At 35.0% G+C, this 23,277-nt stretch overlaps 1 protein-coding gene across 1 annotated transcript; it reads right to left on the reverse strand.

The window, feature by feature from the left end:
* Positions 1 to 20,457: 20,457 nt before the first annotated feature.
* On the reverse strand, positions 20,458 to 22,028 carry LOC138700444 (uncharacterized). Its single transcript, XM_069827059.1, has 3 exons — positions 21,661 to 22,028; positions 21,292 to 21,446; positions 20,458 to 20,565 (listed from the first exon to the last, which is right to left on the reverse strand). Exons 1-3 carry the CDS (start codon positions 21,848 to 21,850, stop codon positions 20,458 to 20,460), a joined length of 453 nt encoding a protein of 150 aa, XP_069683160.1. The 5' UTR covers positions 21,851 to 22,028.
* Between the last annotated feature and the right edge of the window lie 1,249 nt (positions 22,029 to 23,277).

Consider the following 23,277-nt stretch of genomic DNA (forward strand, 5'->3'; position numbering starts at 1 on the left):
AAAGTTTGAATCTATCTTGAAAAACGGTTTAGATATATCAGTTTTAGTACAATCCTGCATTGGGTATATAATTTTTTTCAAATTTGGGCCCCCAAATAATTTTTTTTTCGAAATACTTATATTTGGTTGAGTTCCTACAGCTATGAGCTCTCTACATACAAAAAATTAATATTTTACACCAAATAGGAAAAAAAGTTAAAAAAAATACCATCCTCTCCCTTAATATCAATATGTGGCAGGTATAGGATAGGTAAGACTCTCCAGTTGTGATTTCATAGAGCACCCGACTTTTTTACCGCATACTTGACACATTGCAATTTTTCCATCTATAGTGAAACCTTCGTCCATCGCAATCCATGATTTTATTTTTGTCGTTAGGATTGAAGATATAGGGGCCATTTTAGTTAGTTAAAAGCAGTAGATAAACTCTCTTGCACTTTATGCTGTAAGTACTAAAACTAGAGAACTGAGTGCAATGAATGACACAACAGTACTGCAAGCACTGTTTCGCTTTACTGGATTAGGAGAAAATAAGAGGAGATGTGGGACATATGTATTTTAGCTGCTCCCTGTAAGGAACAAACTATAGGCATTTACAAACTGTTGTTTGCCTGTAATTAAGGACGTTATGTTTCGTGCCGAAATATATATTTTCTAGGTTAGATAAAAAGGCTTTTTAAAACACAGTATTTCAAATTGTAAACTTCCCTTAACAGAATTTTTTCCCCTTTTTGAGAAGTAAAAATGAATAAACCCCATAAATATGTAGCTTTATGTAATATCAAGCCATAATATGTAATGTGGGGTAAATATGTAAAAATATATAGTATCAAATTTGATTATATTAATGGTAATTACAAGATTCGCAAATATTTGTTATTTATATACGGTTAGTTTGAAAGGAATATAATATGTAAATACATAACAATCCGGTCCCTATTCATTGGAATGCAGGAGATCGAGCAATGTTGATGCCTTACAGCGTATTCCGAATCTCACCGGTGAGCAATCCGATGGCATCACGGTGTTCCGAATTCCACCGATGACGTCATTGATGCTCCACAGGTGTCGCACCGGTGCCATCAACTTGCAGAGGTGGTGGCAGGCTCCATCAGCCGCCATCAGTGAATCTGATTGGTTCTTGTATAGGGCGGGAATTAGCAGACGAATGACATCGTGCACTGTTGTGTCATGGCGGTGTGTTCTGCTTTAGTTCTGCTGTATTGTTTGTAATGAGCACAACGTAAAAAGATATGTTAATGGCTTATGAGCGAACATGTCAACGGACCAGTTATTACTACAGGTTCAAGAAATAAGTTGTTTATGATCTCTTTTATTTGAACGAGATGGCAGTACGGAAATTTCGCAAAATTTTGCTAGCGTAGCACAGATAACCACTTACACCGTCGCCATGACAGCATCGATTCTTCCAGCAGTTTTGTTCCTTTTTTTCGTTGCAACGTGACGTCATTGATGCCACCGGACCGGTGAAATTCGGAATACGCTGTTAATATGCACTTTCAACACAGACTACAACTCAGCTTGAGATGACGCGGACCTGTTAATCTCACTGTTGACCCACGAGAAGAGCTATTGCCTACTATAACAATCCAAATGTACTTAACGGTAGGAGTGGTAGTACGAGGCAGAAGAATAAAATGTATAAGATTTGCTGATGATTTGGTGGTGTTAGCAGAAGAGGAGATGATACTAAGGGATATGCTACTAGAGCTAAATGTGAGCAGTATGGAATGAAGATAAATGCCAACAAGACGAAGGTCACGGTCGTAGGAAGAAAAGTAAAGAAGATAAACTTGCGAATTCTAAATGAAGCACTAGATCAAGTTGACAGCTTCAAATACTTGGGGTGTATTATAAGCAGTAACATGAGCTGCTGCCAAGAAGTCAAAAGGAGAATAGCAATGGCAAAGGAACCTTATGGTAGAAAAAGGAGCATCTTCTGCGGACCTCTGGAGAAAGAACTAAGGAAGTGACTAGTGAAGTTTGTTTGTGCGAAGTGTAGCATTGTATGTGGCAGAAACATGGACGAAGTGAAGAGAAGCGAATAAAAGCATTTGAAATGTGGATATGGAGAAGGATGGAGCGTGTGAAGTGGACAGACTGAATAAGAAACGAAGCTGTGTTGGAAAGAATGGTTGACGAAAGAATGATGGTGAAACTGATCAGAAAGAGGAAAAGGAATTGTCTGGGTCACTGGTTGACAAGAAACAGCCTTCTGAAGGATGCACCGGAAAGAATGGTGAACGGGGGAAGAGTTCGGGACAGAAGAAGATATCAGACGATAGACGACAGTAAGATATAGGGATCATATGCGGAGACAAAGAGGAACATAGACAATAGGAAAGATTGGATAATGCTGGGTTTGCAGTGCAAGACCTGCCCACGGGCAGAACACTATGAATGAATGTTAGAATGTATGTACGTACGTAATCTTCGCCTACAGTAGTGCTTGCTTGTTTCCTCCACGGACACAAGCAACTTACCTATCTGAACTTTTACAATGACGTAGCTCTCGAAGGAGTCTTCGGCGGACATGCATTCGCATTCTGAAACGGCCCCAAATGTCTTGCACTCTCACTTCAAGAAATTTTTCCGATTTCCTTGGAACACTAATGTATGTATGTAATGTAATGTAATGTGTGTATGGTATGCATGTTATGTATGTATGTATGTATGTATGTATGTATGTATGTATGTATGTATGTATGTATGTATGTAGTCGACCTGGTTGGCGAGTTGGTATAGCGCTGGCCTTCTATGCCCAAGGTTGCGGGTTCGATCCCGGGCCAGGTCGATGGTATTTAAGTGTGCTTAAATGCGACAGGCTCATGTCAGTAGATTTACTGGCATGTAAAAGAACTCCTGCGGGACAAAATTCCGGCACATTCGGCGACGCTGATATAACCTCTGCAGTTGCGAGCGTCGTTAAATAAAACATAACATTTTTAACATGTATGTATGTATGTATGTATGATTGTTTGTATGTAATGCATGTGTGTATGATTGTTTGTATGTAATTTATGTAATGTATGATTGTTGTATCTAATGTATGATTGTTTTATGTATGTATCTATGTATGTATGTATGTATGTATGTATGTATATGTGTGTATGTACGTACGTACGTAGCCTATATGTTTCCAAGGAACAGAATAAAATTTTATTTTGTAGAAACTATATTTATAAACAACGTTCAATTTTTTTATGTTTGTTCGACATAGTGACATGCCATTGCCATTATTTTATTATAAATAATTGTTTTAAATACGTCAGTGAAAAGAACATGACACTACATTTTACTTACAAAGTACTACAAATATATACATTTTTTAAAACAATTGCAACTGTAGATTTGCTAAATAACGAGGAAGAATAAAAATACTGAAGTCTGGAATAAGAAGACTAGCAGACAGATACGTACGTTGTTTGTTTTGGGGCGTACTGTTAGCAGGAATGGCGAGCTGTCATGGATACAGTTGTACTAGAACAGGTGACCATGGAAATGCATCAGAACAATACATGTCGAGCCGCTAAAACAATGTGTTGAAGTGCATAGTGAGGGATTTTCCATCCACTGAATGTGAGCCATACAAACGTATATTTCACAAGCACGACTGTAGTTCTGGACGTGTCATTATGCTTTGTAAGAGAAACGGTTTAACTGCCATCCAGTGTTTCGTCAGCGCTTCACAGATTCTATGTTTCCCATTAAGTCTTGCTTGGTGATCATCTGGAGGTTACAAATCTTTGGTTGTGGTCCTAGATCCACGGGTTAACCCATTGCGATGGAATTTACAGGGCAATTAAATGCCGATACTACTGTATGTAGGCTATTCTGTAGGAAAATTAAATTCGAGAATGACATATCGTACCTACGCCGCATTATGCAATTGCCGACAACCAATGGCATTTTGTCCACAAGTACTACATTTTAAAATATATACTATACTGTAGATGAAAGTTTGTATAGGCCTAAACACGCTCAAGGAATTTTAACTGTTAGTAAAATTAAAACAACTTACATGGTCATACAACAATTTCCTAAATATTTGTTATTTGAAGAAGGAATCAGATTGAATAAACACTGCGAATCTTAAAAATATTTAAAAATGAAAATTACAAAAGTTCATAATGGCAGATTTCAAATAAATGGGAGAATTGGTAGGACATATATATTTTAAGTAAGTTTCATAACACACACATATCAGGTTGGCTTAAACTAGAGAAGAAAAGAAATTTACCTTCACTTCTCCTTCTCTTCTAAATACTGGTCTTCTATTCCTTCGTACCTGTCGTCTCGCTTCACTTACCTTTCTTCCCACCATAATCTGAACACACGCTCTCACCATGAAACAATATTAACTATACCATCCCATTGCACTTCCTCATACTCATCCTCTTTCACAATAGCCCTGCCAAGATTCTGGAATTCGCTACCTGCGAAATAAAATTGAATTGAAACTCAAAGTTACTAGGCACCTTGTCAGTAATTGAGACTCGTTCAAACGTGGCTTCTTCTAAATAGTTCTCTTATTCCAGGAGAAAATATTTCAATATCCGATAATTTCATCACTATATAATTTTGTTATTCTATGTTTAGTATATACTTAAGTAAAAAAATTTTTCTTTTTTCTTAACTATATATGATATAGTTATACATATGATATATGACTATGTATATATGATATAATATGATATGATATATGATATGATATGATATGATATGATATGATATGATATGATATGATATGATATGATATGATATGATATGATATAAACTGTCAGCTTTTGTTAATCAGTTAGGGCCGTATTCATAGATATTCTTAGCGTGGGCTTCCGGTGGATGATCAGCGAACTAACGTTTTTAGTATTCTTAAACCAGTGTTAGCGATATGATATGATATATGATATGATATGATATGAATCCCGTACAAGTAACCAGTCGATAGCCGGGGCTAGTCTAGCACGCTCGTAGCGCGGGCTAGCGAAATGTCTATGAATAGCACCCTTAATCTTTTAGGGCCGTATTCATAGACATTTTTAGCGCGGGCTTTCGATGGATTATCAGCATTTTTCGTATTCATAAACTAGTGTTAGCGATAGGATATGATTTGAATTCTGTACTAGTAACCAGTGCATAGCCGGGGCTAGCTTAGTACGCTCGTAGCGCGTGCTGCGAAATGTCTATGAATAGCACCCTTAGTACTTTGATTGTATTGTATTTGTAAATTTAATATTAATTGTAATTATAATTGTATTCTTAATATTATAGTTGTAATCCCCTGGTAGAGGGGAAGAGAAGGCCTATGGCCTTATCTCTACGAGGTTAAATATATATATATATATATATATATATATATATATATATATATATATATATATATATACTAAATAAATATATATACCATACTATATACATTAAACAACTAACTCTTTAATACTCAAAGCAATAAAGTTTAAATAAGATATGGAGTTGGAACTTGGCATATGAAACCAGAAGTAGCTAAAATCGAAATAGTCGTGATAACATCAGTGATGTACCGTAATCTATATACGTTTACGCGTGTTTTCTAGTGTAGTCTATATGGCTTTTATTATGTATAATAGCTAAGTCATCCCATTGTATTACATGCTGTGCTTCAATTTCGTTCCAGCAATAGCACGCGTTCAAACATTACCTCCCCTGTTACCCCTCTCTTCCAGCAGTATTATGCTATACGTGATAGGGGAGTACAATTTTAAAATGGTGCATCACTCGACCTCATGATAAAGAGTAAAGGACATTGAAGTCATCAAAATATCCTCAATTACTTCAATTTTTACTTATTATTTTAAATAATAAAATAATTTGTTTCAGAAATAATATCAATGCAAGACAGTAGGTATAGGTATAAACAGTTAGTTATTTTATGAGATTTAACAAATCTAGTCTAAGGAGTCGATCGATAGACAATCGTTTATGTCCAATTTTAAGGATTGCAGCTGCTAACGTAATAATACCTGATATATAGAATGTTATGTCCAAAAATAAACGTGAAATTCTGCAGCAGGTCCTTCAAATGAGAAAAATGAACTATTGTAATTAAAAAAATGTATTATTTAACATTATACACATTGCAATTGCAATAGATGAGCAGTGAAATAAAAGTTTAAAAAATAATTACTTTTTTTGTTCATTAGTTTGCGTACGTATTTACATATCAGTATTTCTTTCTTTCTTCCAATGCTTCGTGACGCAATTCAAGTACAGTACATATTGGTTTTCCTTAGAAGAATATAGTACATTATAAATATTTAACTTGAAGTGCTGTTAATTTATAAATAGTTAATCATAAAAGCATAATTATATTTCACATATTTCAATTTTCAAATACTTATGCCATATTCATTTGTATTTTGTAGAAGTTGTTATATAAATTAATTACAATTTATTAGTTCTTACAGATAGGCGAAGCAGCCTCCACTATGAAGATTTGGAAACAATGATGTGCTTGTATTTTTATGATGAACTGTGAAAAGTGATTGAGAAATTTTAAAATTTTCTGTCGTGTTCAATTTTAAAAGATTATATAATGAAATAATAATAATAATAATAATAATAATAATAATAATAATAATATTAATTTAGGGTTCTTTCACTTCTAACCCAACTTTTTCAAATCTTTCCTATTTTCTGCCTTTCTCTTTGTTTCCTCGCATGATCCATATATCTCAATGCCATCTATCATCTGATAACTTCTTCTGCCCCGATCTCTTCTCCCGTTCACCATTCCTTCCAGTGCATCGTTCCTGGGATCTTTTAAGATGTGAAAGAAAGAGTGGTGTTCGGAAAGCAACTGGAAGCTACCGCATTTATCTTTCCCAAGAAAAAGTGCAAACATGGGCATGATGAGTCTTTCCACGGTATAATATAATATAATATATAATATAATATAATATAATATAATATAATATAATATAATATAATATAATATAATATAATATAATATACTATATAATGTAATATAATACAATATATAATTTAATATAATATGTCATAATTAAAGCCCGGATTTCTAAGCACAATCAAACAGTAAAATAAGCAAACAAATAAGCACGAAAAATGGTGAAAATAAGCACCAAAATAAGCAAAAACGAAGACACGGAAATATGATAAGAGTTCTACGAAACAAATAATTCATCTTATTGAAGGCTTTTGCAATACACAAGGAACATTATCCTGAGATTTTTCTGTGTGAAGCTTCTATGTCTGTCAGGGAAGAATGATTTGTACAGTGAAAATGTTCTTTCAACGTCGCATGACGTCACAGGCGCATGTGAAAAACACCACAGTTCTTCGATGAATTCCTCTTCAATAACTGTTTCTTCACCAGAAAGCTTTATAGAAATTTGACACTGTTTTGCAACCGGAATTTTTCTGTAATACCTGGCTGAGTTTGTCGAACCCAATTTTTGCAACCACATGTGTTTCTGAAGATAATGTTACCGAAATTTCGTCTATCAGAGAAAGTGAATGTTCCAAGGAAGTAGGTATTTCAGCTTCCAACTGCTTTAAAATTTCGGATATTTTGGGGAAACTGTTATGGATGTACTGAATATTTTCTTGGATACCGCTTTTAACAAAACATTCGTGGGCTGTGGCAATGCTTACTGCATCTTCTGCATTATGGAATTCAAAACATTTTTAACTTCACTGAAATGTTCCGCTTAGTATGACATAGCCTGTAACCACGTACCCCACGGAGTTAGACTGGCTGAGGAGGTAAAGACAAATCTGGAAGGGTTTCACGAATTTTTTAAATTCTAATCGGTGACTTTAAAAACACTTTCTTCACGCTGAAAACAAGAAGATCCACGTCTTTATACTGCCTAGTCGCAGAAGATTGGCGGGGGATCCCAAGGTTCTCTCCTAATTAGAACTAAGCAGTATTTTACAACATCCTGCGTCATACTCTAGCATGGCTTTCTTATGCATTCGACTGAAGTTAATTTTTTATTACCGAATAAAAAAAGGGAATCAGTGATAAATGACTACTAGGAGTGAAGTATGCACTTTTAAAATTACAGTTTCGGGTAAAATATACTGTTTTATTTAAAAATAGTAAAATAAGTAAGTGAAAATGTTTTCCTGCGAAATAAGCATTTATTAGCACTAACAGACATAGTTAAAACTGTTTATCTAGGTGTCTCTTACGAAGTATAACCTTTCTGCTTACCTTTTAAAGTGTGGAAAAGAATATGCATTTTTCTTAGTAATCCGGGCTTTAGTCACAATGGGCCGTATTCATAGACATTTTCAGCGCGGGTTTCCGGTTGATGATCAGCGTTTTTCGTATTCATAAACCAGCGTTAGCGATAGGATATGATTTGAATTCTGTACTAGTAACCAGTGGATAGCCGGGGCTAGCTTAGTACGCTCGTAGCGCGTGCTGCGAAATGTCTATGAATAGCACCCAATAGTAATATAGTAATGGTACTAATAATGCAAATAATAATGTTAAAATTTATTAAATTAAAAACATTAATTTCTATACCTTTTTCATGCGACTTAGTTCATGGAGGTCGCGGCGATTTAGCCGCCATTAGCGTTGCCCAGTTATAATTTTAAAACTCAGTCGCTGTTAGTTATGGTAAATTAAATAATACATGGGCCCAGACAAAATATTGCAGCCACGAAGAAGATGAGACTTATGAAGTAAGTCGCGTGAGAAGTGTCATAACGATTCTCCATAGCTTTATTTACGGCCTAAACACCACTTTACTACAGACTAGGGCGTCATTTAATAGAACATTTTGTTTACAGAAACATTTAATACCAATCTGACTTGTTGAACACTGTGTTCAGTGATTACATTTAATTGAAATAGAAGGAATGGCATGAACTTCTTGGAAGAATAGGACTATCGGAAGTGTGTGTTCCATGTAGATGTTTTTTATATTTTATAGGGTTATTTTACGATGCTGTATCAACATCTAGGTTATTTAGCGTCTGAATGAAATGAAGGTGATAATGCCGGTGAAATGAGTCCGGGGTCCAGCACCGAAAGTTACCCAGCATTTGCTCGTATTGAGTTGAGGGAAAACCCCGGAAATAACCTCAACCAGGTAACTTGCCCCGACCGGGATTCGAACCCGGGCCACCTGGTTTCGCGGCCAGGCGCGCTGACCGTTACTCCACAGGTGTGGACCATGTATGTGTTCTAAAATGAACCTCATCTGAGAAATAGAGAGGGGAAGACCATTCATTCCGCTAGATGTTGAATGTTAGGTTTATGAATTCAGAATCGGCCGAGAGTGATAAATTTTAAAGAGCGATATACCCTTCAGCGTAGCTTCTACCGGAACAGAAGTAAACTGTGAGTTCCGTATCGTAGTGTGTTTACCCGGTCCATGATCAGAGTTCCAGACAAAATTTTTAGGACATTTTTCGCCTACTTTAAATTGGGACTCCAATGAACTTTACAGTTGAAAACTTCTTAACGTCCACCGCTGTGGAGTTCGCACGCCTGATCGTGGAACGAGCGGCCCCGATTTCAAATCCTAGTTGGGACTTTTACCTGGTTGAGATTTTTTCCCGTGGTTTTACCTAAACCGATTAAGAACCAATGGTGGGTAACTTTCGGAGCTTGATCCTGAATTCATTTCGCTGGAATTGTCACCTTCATCTCATTCAGACGCTAGATAACCACACCAGTTGATAAAGTGTGATAAAAAACAACTAAAACTTCTTACAGTAAAATATTACTACTACTACTACCACTACCACTACCACTACTACTACTACTACTACTACTACTACTACTACTACTACTACTACTACCTACTACCTACTACCTACTATCTACTACCTACTATCTACTAGCTACTACCTACTACCTACTAAACTTAGATACAATGAAAATGAAATTAGGTAAGTAAATGTGATGTAGGAAAAAGACTGTAAATACTTACGGAAGAACGGAGAAAGAAAATACAAACTGGATGCAGGAAAGTCTGAATGCGTATAAAAAGAACGAAAGATCTATAAGATCATTCAGAAGTCACATTGCACTGACAGAAGAAACGGATAACCGCTATTATTACCTGATACCTCTGCGCAAACCATACCTGCCTTGGTTGTAATAGTGCTCGCCGTTACTAGTGATCCAATCAATAGCAATGATGGCACATGGCTTTGCTTATACTGTAAATGGATGGGTGAGAAGGCGGGCGGGCTGGTGGGTGAGTGGATGGATGGATAAACAATTCAATGAATAAACGAATGAATAAATAAATAACTTGAAAAATAGATAAATGAATAAATATATACAATTAAATAAATACAAAATAAATAAATAAATAGACAAACAAAAAGTAAATGAATACATAAGAAAATAAATAAATAAGTAAATAAAGAAATAAAGAAGCAAATAATGAAAGAAACAAGCAAAGAAAGAAAGAAAGAAACAAGACAATAATTAAAACTTCATTTCGTTCCGCTGTGAAATATAGCCTCTATGTACCGAAGTCTATGGATTACTCATAGGCCTATATCGTCGTCGTTTCTACAATAACTTCTATGTGTAAAACATAATTTTTTTTTCAGTAGGAAGATAAAACACATGTATTCATCCTATGACATTCGTACATAGGAGACTGTGAATCCTTACATTTCCGAAACAAAGAAACATAATTACATATAGGCGATTTTATTATTTGCTGCATCACTATTTTAGTTATTTAATAGAGCAAAAATCTGAAAATAGATAAATATGTCAGATAAGAGTTATTGCAGGAACAACGACGATATACTGTGTGTGTATATATATATATACATACATGCACAATATATAGGCTTATGAGTAATCCATATATATTGGTTATTGCACCGCATTAGCTGTGGAACCTTCATATGAATTTTAAAGTATGCAACTTTTTCCTATGAATTTCGCGTTTATTTTGTGCTTACCTCTGCATTCTCATTAGCATCAGTCGCATGTGTTTATGACAGGTTAATTTTTGTTGGGGTTGCCTCTTATAGATACCAATTACATGCAGCAAATGTACTGCAAGACAAACCCGTGAATTTATTCCGTTACAAAACACTTCTCGTTGTCAGAGGGAATTGAACCTGAGAACCTCCGACCTAACAGCAATGTGGTAATAGCTCATTCTGCTAGGACATATTGTTATTTATTCCTAATTGATTAATTCGATGTTAACTTATACGGATACTAAATTACGGACAGCCTGTGTGTTGCTACCACTTTAATGATGGGAATGCGTGTGTCAACGAGCACTGCGGCGAGGTCATATTCGCACCCGAGATCCCACGAAATTTTCCGATTTAAAATCCAAGTGTCTGAGCGAAAGTGGACAGTGCGTACAGTTTTTGAAGCAAGAAGGGTCTATGAGATGCGTAGCAAAATTTTGGCTATTCTATTTCAATGTTAATTCGGTTAAATTTGCAACAAAAAACTCGAACTGAGACATACATACATACATACATACATACATACATACATACATACATACATACATACATACATACATGCATACATAGACACACAGGTTGAAAGTGAAATAATCCTGCAGATTAAAAGAACGTTTATTTTACATTTTTACATATTCTGGAGGTGTACAGCCAATAATACATAAATTGTTCATTATTCCAAATGCTTAACAAAGATAGGTATATGATTTTGATGGGGGTAATTGTATTATCCCCCCCCCCTTGGTATTAGCCTAGATCACATATATAACAGATTGCCCATCACTATGTTAAAATCGGTAGTAATTTGAAGAGAACAACCGCCAGGATCGCCACCAGTCCGCCGTAAACGAACACGAGATGGCAGTACAGTCGTTATTGCAATTCAAATGGGAGTTATGATGTGATTACTTATGTAACAACCAGATGGCAGCATAGTAAACCTGACAAAATTTGTTTTCGTCAAAGTCTATAAGGCCGAGCAATCTGGGTATATAAATGTATAAAAAGTTGTAATAAACCTTGGTAGCAGGAGGGTTAAGATCATCTAGTAAACGTCCAAGCTCTTACATTATTTTAAGGTGTACGAAGAAACTTGAAAGAAACTGATTTGAGGAATTTAAATCTTATGATATCTTGATTCGTTATGCCATTTTTCCTTTAAAAGTCATTCCTTCTCTTCAACTGTTTTTTTTTACCCTTGACTGTCAGTGAAACGTAAGAGTTTGACTGGATGTCCTCCAATGCATCGATAAAAGTCTATATTCGGATGGTTACTATAAAATTATGCATAGAAGCGTGAATGGCAAGATTCGGAGCTGTTTGTGGTTTTTATAAGTTGTAGCTGCGAAATCGGCCCAAAGAAATGGTGTAAATAGCGCATCTGATGTGATGTATATCTGAAAGACGTAATCGTGGTGTATTATGAGAAAAAAAAACAACTATTAACCTTGAAATAGTTAACAAAAATATAATAGCATGATAAATCAAATGTATCTACGCATTTTTGTCAGACTCAGTTTACCTACACCGTAATGATCCTAGGCCTAGGGAGTCACAAGGAGAGGTCACGCTCTGTATATCACCGAATAAAATAAGATTATGTGAGATGAAAGTACAAGACGTACTGTTGAAAGTCATACCTGGTATGGGTGGCCAATGACCCCTCATTTGGAAATATTGGCTATTGTTTGTGACATACTTCCGTTAGGTGCCTAATAGGGAAACATTAGACTGTGTAGCAGCGTAGCTCATGTGGTTGCATGCTGAGTTGTTATGCAGGCAACATGAGTTCGAATCTTAATGCCTTCTAATATTTTTAAAGCTTGATATTATTATTATTATTATTATTATTATTATTATTATTATTATTATTATTATTATTATTATTATTATTATTATTATATTTTCATTCATGTTGCAATATTTCTACTATTTTTGTTTGTATATGATAAATTACCTCCTACTAAGCGCATTAGTCTCTATGCACATACAAATATTAAATTGCAAAAATGAAAAAAAAATAAAATAATAATAATAATAATAATAATAATATAATAATAATAATAATAATATCAACCTTCAAAAAATGAGAAGCCATTAGGATTCGAACTCAGGTTGCCTTGATGACTACTCAGCATCCAACCATGTGAGCTACGTTGTTACACAGTCTAATGCTTCCCTATTAAGCACATAACGGAAATATGTCACAAACAATAGCCAATATTTCCAAAACGAGGGGTCGTTGGCCACCCATACCAGGTATGACTTTAAACAGTACGACTTGTACTTTCATCTTACATAATCTTATTTAATTCGGTGATATACAGAGCGTGTTCTCTCCTTGTCAGTTTACCTACATGGGAATAAGCAAATAACTACTCGGTATTCAGGTTACCAAACCTTCATCTATTATTACGTAGTACATTTCATTTGACGGTATGTCAGAGAAAAACAATTGTTTATATATATATATATATATATATATATATATATATATATATATCTGAAGTCTGATCAGTGTAATATGTAACTAGTCAGCGATGTGTGCAATGGAGGGGAATAGAAACTGGTCACTTGAACCCATTATCTCCTGGCCTAGTTGCCTCATGAGTGATACCTTGTTGTTGCATTTTTGGGTTCCAGACCTGTCTTGAAATAATTGACTAAACAATAATTATGTAGTTAGTCATTTATTTCTGAAATATAGTAATAATAATAATAATAATAATATTATTATTATTATTATTATTATTATTATTGCATTGTCGTACTGTAACGTAAAAACACGACATTTCGTCCTAATTTCCTCATATTTTGTCACATAAAGCAGGCTATTTAACACTTCGATCTGTTGATTCCGTTAAAAGAGATGACATCACACATTTATAAGCTGATATATTAAAAACTAATTAAAACAGAGTCACATTTTCCGTTTTTAATAAAGACGTAATCCCCATGAAAGCCATTGAGCATTTTGATTATATACTAAAAACAAATTAAAATAGTCATATTTCCCGATTTATAAAAATACATAATCCTCATAAAAACCACAAAGTATTTTCACAATATACCAAAAAGTAATTAAACATGGTCATGTTTCCCATTTTATAAGAAAGAAACTGAAAAAAGGAGATACTGAGACTTGACTTCGCGAGTTTGTTTTACACCATGAATATGTTAGTAAAATTGCTATTACGAGTACATATGTAAAACTTCTCGTTAGAGAAACATTACAGATACCTGTATGGTAAAAATCAGGTTACTATTGTGAATCATGCTTGTCTAGCCTAAGTATTCCCATTAGAAGATAGGATTTCTTCGATCCAAAAATTTTTCTGTCCTTAGCTGTACAGACGTCAGTGGTCTACATGTATAGTAGACGCAAACATACAGGTATACATTACAGCTCTGCATTTCAGTACAAACGACCAACCAGAGTCATGTAATACATGTGCGTTCAGTCGGTCGTTCCTTACTATATGCAGCAGGCTGGCTGCCGCGGGTTCAGACTCCGCAGAAAGCAAAACACCCAATGAAGCATCACAGTCGACCGATCGGTCTCAGTTGTTTGAAGTGTATCATAGTCTGAAAACTGTCTCCCATCGATGTTTACAATATGCGCTATGGAAATAATTAAACTGCCTGGTGCCCTATCACCAGTTTAGTGAACCTAGAGGGTGTTCAGGCTGTCAGATTGAATAAAAAATTACAATAAAATATTTAAATAAAAATTAATTAATCAATAAAATAAAATAAAATTTTAACAAACTGCTTATATTGCCTATAAGAATATAAATAGGTATAAAGAATGATCAGAACTAAAAAGATAAAAAGAATATGTTCGTGTTTATCCTCTAGTTCATACCTGCACAAACAGCGCTCAACGAGCGCGCGCGCTCCTTCCGAGCGGGAGAGCCGTATTTACCGCTCGCCGAAACGGAGAGAAAGATACGTCAGAATGACGACTTGCTATAGGTAGAGGAGAGGAAAACGACCACTCAGTGGAGTGCAGTGTGTAGGCCTATTTTCAGTAACTGTTTCACGTTGCTTACCTAATACCTACTGCTACAGTACAGTATGGAGGAATCTAAAAGACGGAACATACATTTAACATTTAACGATTTACAGCTCGAACTTACTGATCTTCAATGTGACCTAAGTGCTAAAGATCTTCAGAATAATACTACTAGCCTGGTTGAGTTTTACAAGACTAAACATTAGCAATAATAACGACGACTACACAGGCTGGCTGTGAAAATGATTGCTTTGTTTGGCTCAACATTTATATTTGTGAGCAACTGTTTTCTATAATCAAGTTTAATAAAGGCAGGCATCGAACATCTGAAACTGATGTTTCATTACGATCAGTAGGCTACTGTTCCTTTCAGCTGCCAACAGCATAAAACCTCGTTTTCATAATAGAATTTCTATTATTTCTGTAAAATAAATATTTCTTTATTAATTAATAATAGTCCAAGATAGTTTTGCAAACACTGAACGGGATTTCATTTCATAAACATTCGTAATAGTACTTCCTTTTGTGTATATTTTGTACGAGATCACCCCTTCTTCCAGTCCATCCTTATACAGAGCGCAGCTAATATCTGCATTCCGCTCATGAGCTGTGAGCCGGCTCGGATAGCGCAAACCTTGTGCAGGTCTGTTGCAGGACAAAAGCAGGTACATTAAAGAAACCAAGGAGGAAATTGTAGATAAGAATGAACAAATATTATTAGTTTTAAAACCAAATAGCAATTTTGCATTGATTCTTTTAATTTTGGAATGACTTCAACACAAATTTTGTTTGCTCCATGGTCGTTGAATATGGAATAATAGACTCTGCTGCCAAAAATAACTCAAACGTCAATCATTGTCTGCGATGAAGCATTCTTTAATATACAGTACCTGGCCACATTATTATAATCACTCAAATTTTTACTGTGCTTTATATATTACTTCCTCATTTGAACTTTGGTTTCCTTTCTTATGCAGAATTCACATTACATATTTAATTCTTAAAGACAAAATTTAGAGTTTTTATCAGTTTCTTTGACAATTTTCAGGTTTGCTTCTCCGATTAATCAACCTTTCAGTGTTTGATGGACAAAACAATGTTTGTTCGTCGACGAAAGGGAGAAAATGTTGCTCCTGGATGGCTGGTTAACACAGTTAAACACCCAATATCAGTCATGATATGGTCTGTGATATCAGGCAAAGGTTCAGGACGACTCTACATTGTTCAGGGAACAATGAAACAAGATCAATATATCCAGGTATTGGAAAACAGGCTTATCCCTCAGCTGAACGAATGGTTCCCAAATGGGGAGAAATATATTTTTATGCAAGATGGTGCACCTTGCCACACTGCTAGGAGAGTCAAAACGTTTCTGGCTTCCAAAAACATTCCACATTTGCCATAGTCAGGAAACTCACCGGACTTGAATGCCATTGAGAACGTCTGGGACCTCATGACAAGAGAGATGGTAAAAGAATTTATTACTACCAGAGTTCGATTTAGTGAAAGGCCGACACATGTTTGGAATCACAATGAGAGGATCCAGGAAATAATACAGAAGTGTATTGTAAGCATGCCAAAGAGAACTGAAGCCGTAATTAAAGCCAAAGGAGGTCGTACGAAATGCTGAAATTTCTGTAAAAATAAGGTGTGGTTGGTTATTTATTAATATTTCTTGAATTAACATTGTTATAATTGTAATTTTACTTAGTATTGTTTAAAAATTAAATATGTAATGTGAATTCTGCATAAGAAAGGAAACCAGAGTTCAAATGAGGAAGTAATATGTAAAGTACAGTAAACATGTGAGTGATTATAATAATGTGGCCAGGTACTGTACACTATTGTAAAAATTTTAAGCAAAGTGAGCAGTTCATTTTTATTAAATACTGTGACTGAAATAGATTGTCTTCTTTAGAAGAAATTTGAGGCGCATCACAAAATATCTGTTCTTTTTATGCGACTTAAGCTACATTAAACATTTTCATTACTGAACAATATTTTGATAATATAAAACATTATCTCATTTAAAGAGCTGTTCTGATGACGTTACCATATTGAAAATTAAATGTATCTGATGATGCCACAATAGTGGCGAAAGCTTAATACAAATATGTAAACTATGTAATATAAAGAGTCTTACTGTATGATATTATATGGTAAGTCAGTGACGGAAATATAACAAAACATTTATTTGAATACGAATGCTTCGTTTTTTGATATACAGAATGTAAAATAATTGTGCTCCCTGAAAGACGGCTACAGGGAAAGTTTTGCTGCCAATTCTGGGTTACGTCAAAATTTGAAAATAATACAATGGACTCATATCAGTGGCCTAAATGTGCGTCGGGTTTCCTACTCAGCATCTATAATTCTATGTAAGCCGACAGGTTTTCCACATGTCTATTTTCTATCAGAGAGCTGTTGTGTATTATCGATGAATATTTTTTTTGAAAAGACTTGTTTTATTATATGCGAGAAGGCGAACCTTCACAAATATGATATGAGTTCAACATGCACATGCTACATTTAAAAATATTTCCCATACATAGCCTATATAAAACACAAATTAAACTGAACACTCACATTTAACAGTTAAATCTTCATTTCTGCATGAAACATACGTATTATAAACTCCCATAATGGCAATTAATCTTTATTCTTGTAGTTTCACATTAATCATTTATAAATGTAGCTGAGTGGATAGTCCTCACATGGTAAAACTGTTACAATATTTATATCAAAGAAAATAAGGCAGAAATTTTCAGTCTATTCCATGAAGAGGTGGCATAACGGTAAAAATATTGTAGCATTAGTAATTCAAATTATTGATTGTTCTGTATTGCAACGTCCGTACTCTTCACGCAGGTATAGTGTACTAAAATGTATGCACTGTTTTGCTTGCAGAAAATATGTGAAATTCACCCCAATTCTTCATTGTCTTTGCCTGCTGCCTAGCTTTCTGTGTATCTGTATTTCTGCATTATTCAATACTTTATTTTAAATGTGAAATTATTAGACTAAATTAGACTTCAAGGGAGAGGAAATCTGTAATTACACTGACAAGCAAACGTTCTGATGGGGGCAGATAAAAAAGTTAAATTTTTTTCTTCCACAGTGTTAATAATGTCAAAAGAAGTGCTTATACAAATTTTGGCCAGTCGACCGCAATTACGAGGCCGTCCAGAAAGTGATTTTTCCTGTGGCCGTTTATAGAAAAAAGCACAATTTCATGGAAATATTTATTGAAACAGATACAGCAATTGTTGCGCTATTTGTCAACATATACCCCACTGGATTTGAGACATTTGTCATACCATGGGATCAATTTTTGTGTCGTGGAAGTCAGCCGCTTCAGACCGGAACCAGCGTTTGACTGCGTCTGCACCTCTCTCTGTCGATCCCATGATATGAGAAATGTCTCAATTCCGATGAAAAATATGTTGAAAAATAGCTCAACAAGCTGTGTCCATTCCAATAAATTTGTCCAATGAAATTGTGTTTTTTCTTTCTGTTAACGGCCCCTGGCGAATTAATTTTTTTACGGCCCTCGTAATTGCGGTGGAGTGGCCAAAATTTGTATAAGCACTTCTTTTGACATTATTAACATGGAGGAAGAAAAAAATTTAACTTTTTTATCTGCCCCCAACAGAACGTTTGCTTGTGAGCCGAAAATGCTTCAGTGATCTTTTAGGAATTGACATAATGTATTTGTAGTATAGTAGTAGCAATAGGACTGACGAATCTTGAAATCCTTTAAATCTAAGTTAGAAAATTATCTTCTGAGGACTTGTCAAACTACCTTACTGTTACGACTGTATGTTTCCAGTATTCTCTACATTTATATATGTAGTGATATTTACCTTAGGCCGGTATTCATAGTCGAGATAAGTCATACTTATATATAAGTCGAACTTAAATCTCGTCTCAATTGCAGATTTCGGTCCAAATAAGTCGTACTTATTATAAGTCGTGCTTATTTTATAAGCTTTACTTTACAAAGTCTGACTTCATGAAGTTGAACTTATTGCAATTCATAGTGACTCAAGTGCGACTTATGTTATGAAATAAGTTAAACTCATCAAGTCAAGGGAACCCCTGACTTATGTCAGTTTTAACATAAAAATTGATAACTTTTATAAAGAATTGGCCGAGGAAGTTATTGAAATGCAGGAAATTTGCGCCCAAAAGCGTTACTTGCGAAACATCATGGGTTGCTTTGAATTTTATAATGATCTTGAATTCAAAAGGAGGTTTCGTTTTCGCAAAAGATTTTGGAATCAATACTTCCGAAAGTGGAAAGTACTCTTACAAAACCTAGACAGGTTTACCAGTTCTTCTAGATTACTACTTATTGTTCACTTGAGATTTTATGCCACGAAAAACTTTGAAATAAGTTTAATATTCTTAAAATATAACCATAACCGTATTCTATAATATAAATGAGGTACGGTATTCAATATATTGGTAATGTTAGGTTTCTTTAATACGCATAAAATTTGAGTATTAGTAAGATTAAATTCTCTTATTCAGTCAATTTAAATTAAATTGTTATGTATTCATAAAATGAATGGAAAACTAATCCTTCTTGCTGTCAAACTTACAAATGAGAGAACCCGGAGGTTCATAGCCGGCCTCACATAAGCCCGCCATCGGTCCCTATCCTGAGAAAAATTAATGCAGTCCCTAGTAGCATACCCCAACTCCCTCAAATCCATTTTACTATTATCGGTCTCCTCAAAGGTCTTTTTCCCCTCAAGTCTTCCAACTAACATTCTATAGGCATTTCTGGATTCACCCATACGTGTTACATGCCCTGCTCATCTCTTTTTATGAATAAAGAATCCTCTTCCAAATTGGTGATAGGCCATTCTCATCTAACCTAACTCCCTGTACTCTCACAAAGTCTATTCCATAATTATCTAGCTAGTTCTTTTGCTACTAATATTACCCATCCTGATCTATAAAGACTCGTGACATTTCAAGCATCAAATGTCATAATCTTATTTCTTTGCTGTAATCCCATTTCGAGGCTTAGGTTGGGGTTTCGTAACAAGCTCTTTTTTACTGTGATGGATTGTTAGCCCTTCGCCCAATCCCCAAGCTAGAGGACTACTCCTTATCAGCTGTCCACAACCGGTTATTCAATATATTCGCAGCTATCCTTCCCACTGGTTCAGGGCTTCAAGGAGCGTAGACCTCACCGAACATGCAACCACAGTAACCAATTAAGTTTTCTGACTGTCATAATGAAAGTAAATAAATTGTCAAATGTAAGGAGTTGTGGAAATATCGGCTTGGCACTTTAAACTTTATAGGTACAATAGAGCCGAAAAAAGGACGAGAATTAATGTAGTGGAGAGAATGCTTGAGGTATAGAAGGTGAGATTTCTTTATCTCTCGGTTGGTATAAAAAACAAACTCGAGAATGTCCCAAATATAATTTATTGTTACCTGTGCATTGCTTCACAGTTCGAATTCGGAGAGAAATGACAATTTGCCAGATGATGATCCAGATGTAACGACTCATCCATAAGAACCTGTGTCTGTTGCATCACCTGCACAGCAGGCTTTCAGGAAGAACTGATTAACAGAGTGTTTAGGAGGCATGATGACAAGATGTAAATGAATTTCACTGAAGTAAAATATTTATTCATTTATGTGACTTACCAAAACATTTAAAATTGAGACAATTTGTAATGTTAACAACGAATACTATGAAGTTTTAAACAATAACCGATTGAAGTATTTGATAACTATAGTAGTCCTGTTTTCATTATGGACAAGCGGCATTTGTTTTGGGCTTCCGATCTCAGTTCCATTGACTTGTAAAAAGTGATAATAATTAATCTAACCACCAGACCCACTTTAAACATGTGCGGCATTGCCACATTTAGTTTTTCTCCGTGGTATCTAAACCTACAAAAATATTTAATATTCTAATTGTTGCTACTATTAACTAAGATCCGGCAACACAGTGAAGTGACAAAGAGCTAAATGGCAGTTAAAGCGCGTGCCGTTTCCATTTCAAAGACTTGAACAACAATATTGACGCGATAACGAAAATCTTTTACATGCACTTTGTCTATAATGAAATATAGTAGTCTGTACCATAATTATGCTTAGTTATGCCAACAAATGTTCAACCTTTGACCTTTTATATTTTTTGCTAGCTCAGTATCAATAAGTTGTTCGCGCAACACAATTTCCGCAACTTCTAATTCTAATTTTGCCTTCATTTTTTTAAACTGAAATAATGAATCACTATGTTCTTTCAAAACTACATTCCTGCGCTTTCTTGTGTAATCCACTTGTGCTGCTGGAGTTGCTGTTGCTGTTGTTTCAGCTGCAACTGAGTTGGATGGTCCAGCTGTAGAGGGGGATACGTCCTTGGAAGGATTTGGTGCAAGACGTGCTCCCTCTACTTCTACGAACACAACTGCAATGTAAACAATACGTAGGCTATGTCAACTGGCTAATTATGTTGTGTAGGCTTTATTCTTTTTCATTCTATCACTTGTTAGGTCTAGTTACCTATTACCTCGCTTCATGTAAATATGATTTGATAATTTTCTTTATTAACAAATAATAGCTAATAGGCTGAGAAAAAAATTAAAAGTTCAAGAAAGAATATTGAATGTAACACTGCTTACCTTCTACTTCACTCGCAATCATATCGGAGTCAACCGCTCCTGGAACTTGGACCATTGTGCGAGGGATTATTTGTGCTACAGGTGGATCAATGTCCTTCACATTTTTACTGGAAGACCACCTCGTGTAGCCATCACTGTCTGGCGTTCTTTGGTCAAAACATTCCGTTGGTGGCATTTGATGTTCGTCCATAATAACCTATACGTAGTTGTTTTCCAGTTTTCTGTAATCAATTCCAATTTCGCGTAAACGAACTTCATAATTTCTTTCTTTATGTTATAATATACACTTTTCAAAGAAAATATTGTATTAGGGTTACTTACATGTTCCACAATATGTATCGACGAATTGAATTCTTCTGCAATCTTTTGTCTTAAAAAAACTGCGTCGGTCTTCTTATTCTCTACAGTCTTTGAATATTTTAGAATAATCTCCTTCAATACAATCATCTTTTTATACATAACTGAAATATTTTGTTTTCTTCTTTCCGTACATTACATCAATCAGAAGCTATGCAAACAAATTTAAAGACAAAAGAAAATCGACTGTCTGATTTACATTGTCGTGACAATGGCCTTGCAATTTCTCATACCAATAAGTTCGACTTATTTGTATACACATAAGTTACACTTATTGAATGAAACTTAACAAAGTACGACTTATTAGTCGACTATGAATACCGTAATCATATAAGTTGAGCAACTAGACCTAACAAGTGATAGAATGAAAAAGAATAAAGCCTACACAACATAATTAGCCAGTTGACATAGCCTACGTATTGTTTACATTGCAGTTGTGTTCGTAGAAGTAGAGGGAGCACGTCTTGCACCAAATCCTTCCAAGGACGTATCCCCCTCTACAGCTGGACCATCCAACTCAGTTGCAGCTGAAACAACAGCAACAGCAACTCCAGCAGCACAAGTGGATTACACAAGAAAGCGCAGGAATGTAGTTTTGAAAGAACATAGTGATTCATTATTTCAGTTTAAAAAAATGAAGGCAAAATTAGAATTAGAAGTTGCGGAAATTGTGTTGCGCGAACAACTTATTGATACTGAGCTAGCAAAAAATATAAAAGGTCAAACGTTGAACATTTGTTGGCATAACTAAGCATAATTATGGTACAGACTACTATATTTCATTATAGACAAAGTGCATGTAAAAGATTTTCGTTATCGCGTCAACATTGTTGTTCAAGTCTTTGAAATGGAAACGGCACGCGCTTTAACTGCCATTTAGCTCTTTGTCACTTCACTGTGTTGCCGGATCTTAGTTAATAGTAGCAACAATTAGAATATTAAATATTTTTCTAGGTTTAGATACCACGGAGAAAAACTAAATGTGGCAATGCCGCACATGTTTAAAGTGGGTCTGGTGGTTAGAGTAATTATTATCACTTTTTACAAGTCAATGGAACTGAGATCGGAAGCCCACAAACAAATGCCGCTTGTCCATAATGAAAACAGGACTACTATAGTTATCAAATACTTCAATCGGTTATTGTTTAAAACTTCATAGTATTCGTTGTTAACATTACAAATTGTCTCAATTTTAAATGTTTTGGTAAGTCACATAAATGAATAAATATTTTACTTCAGTGAAATTCATTTACATCTTGT

The sequence above is a fragment of the Periplaneta americana genome, chromosome 5 (genome assembly GCF_040183065.1).
Source record: "Periplaneta americana isolate PAMFEO1 chromosome 5, P.americana_PAMFEO1_priV1, whole genome shotgun sequence".
Lineage (NCBI taxonomy): Eukaryota > Metazoa > Arthropoda > Insecta > Blattodea > Blattidae > Periplaneta > Periplaneta americana.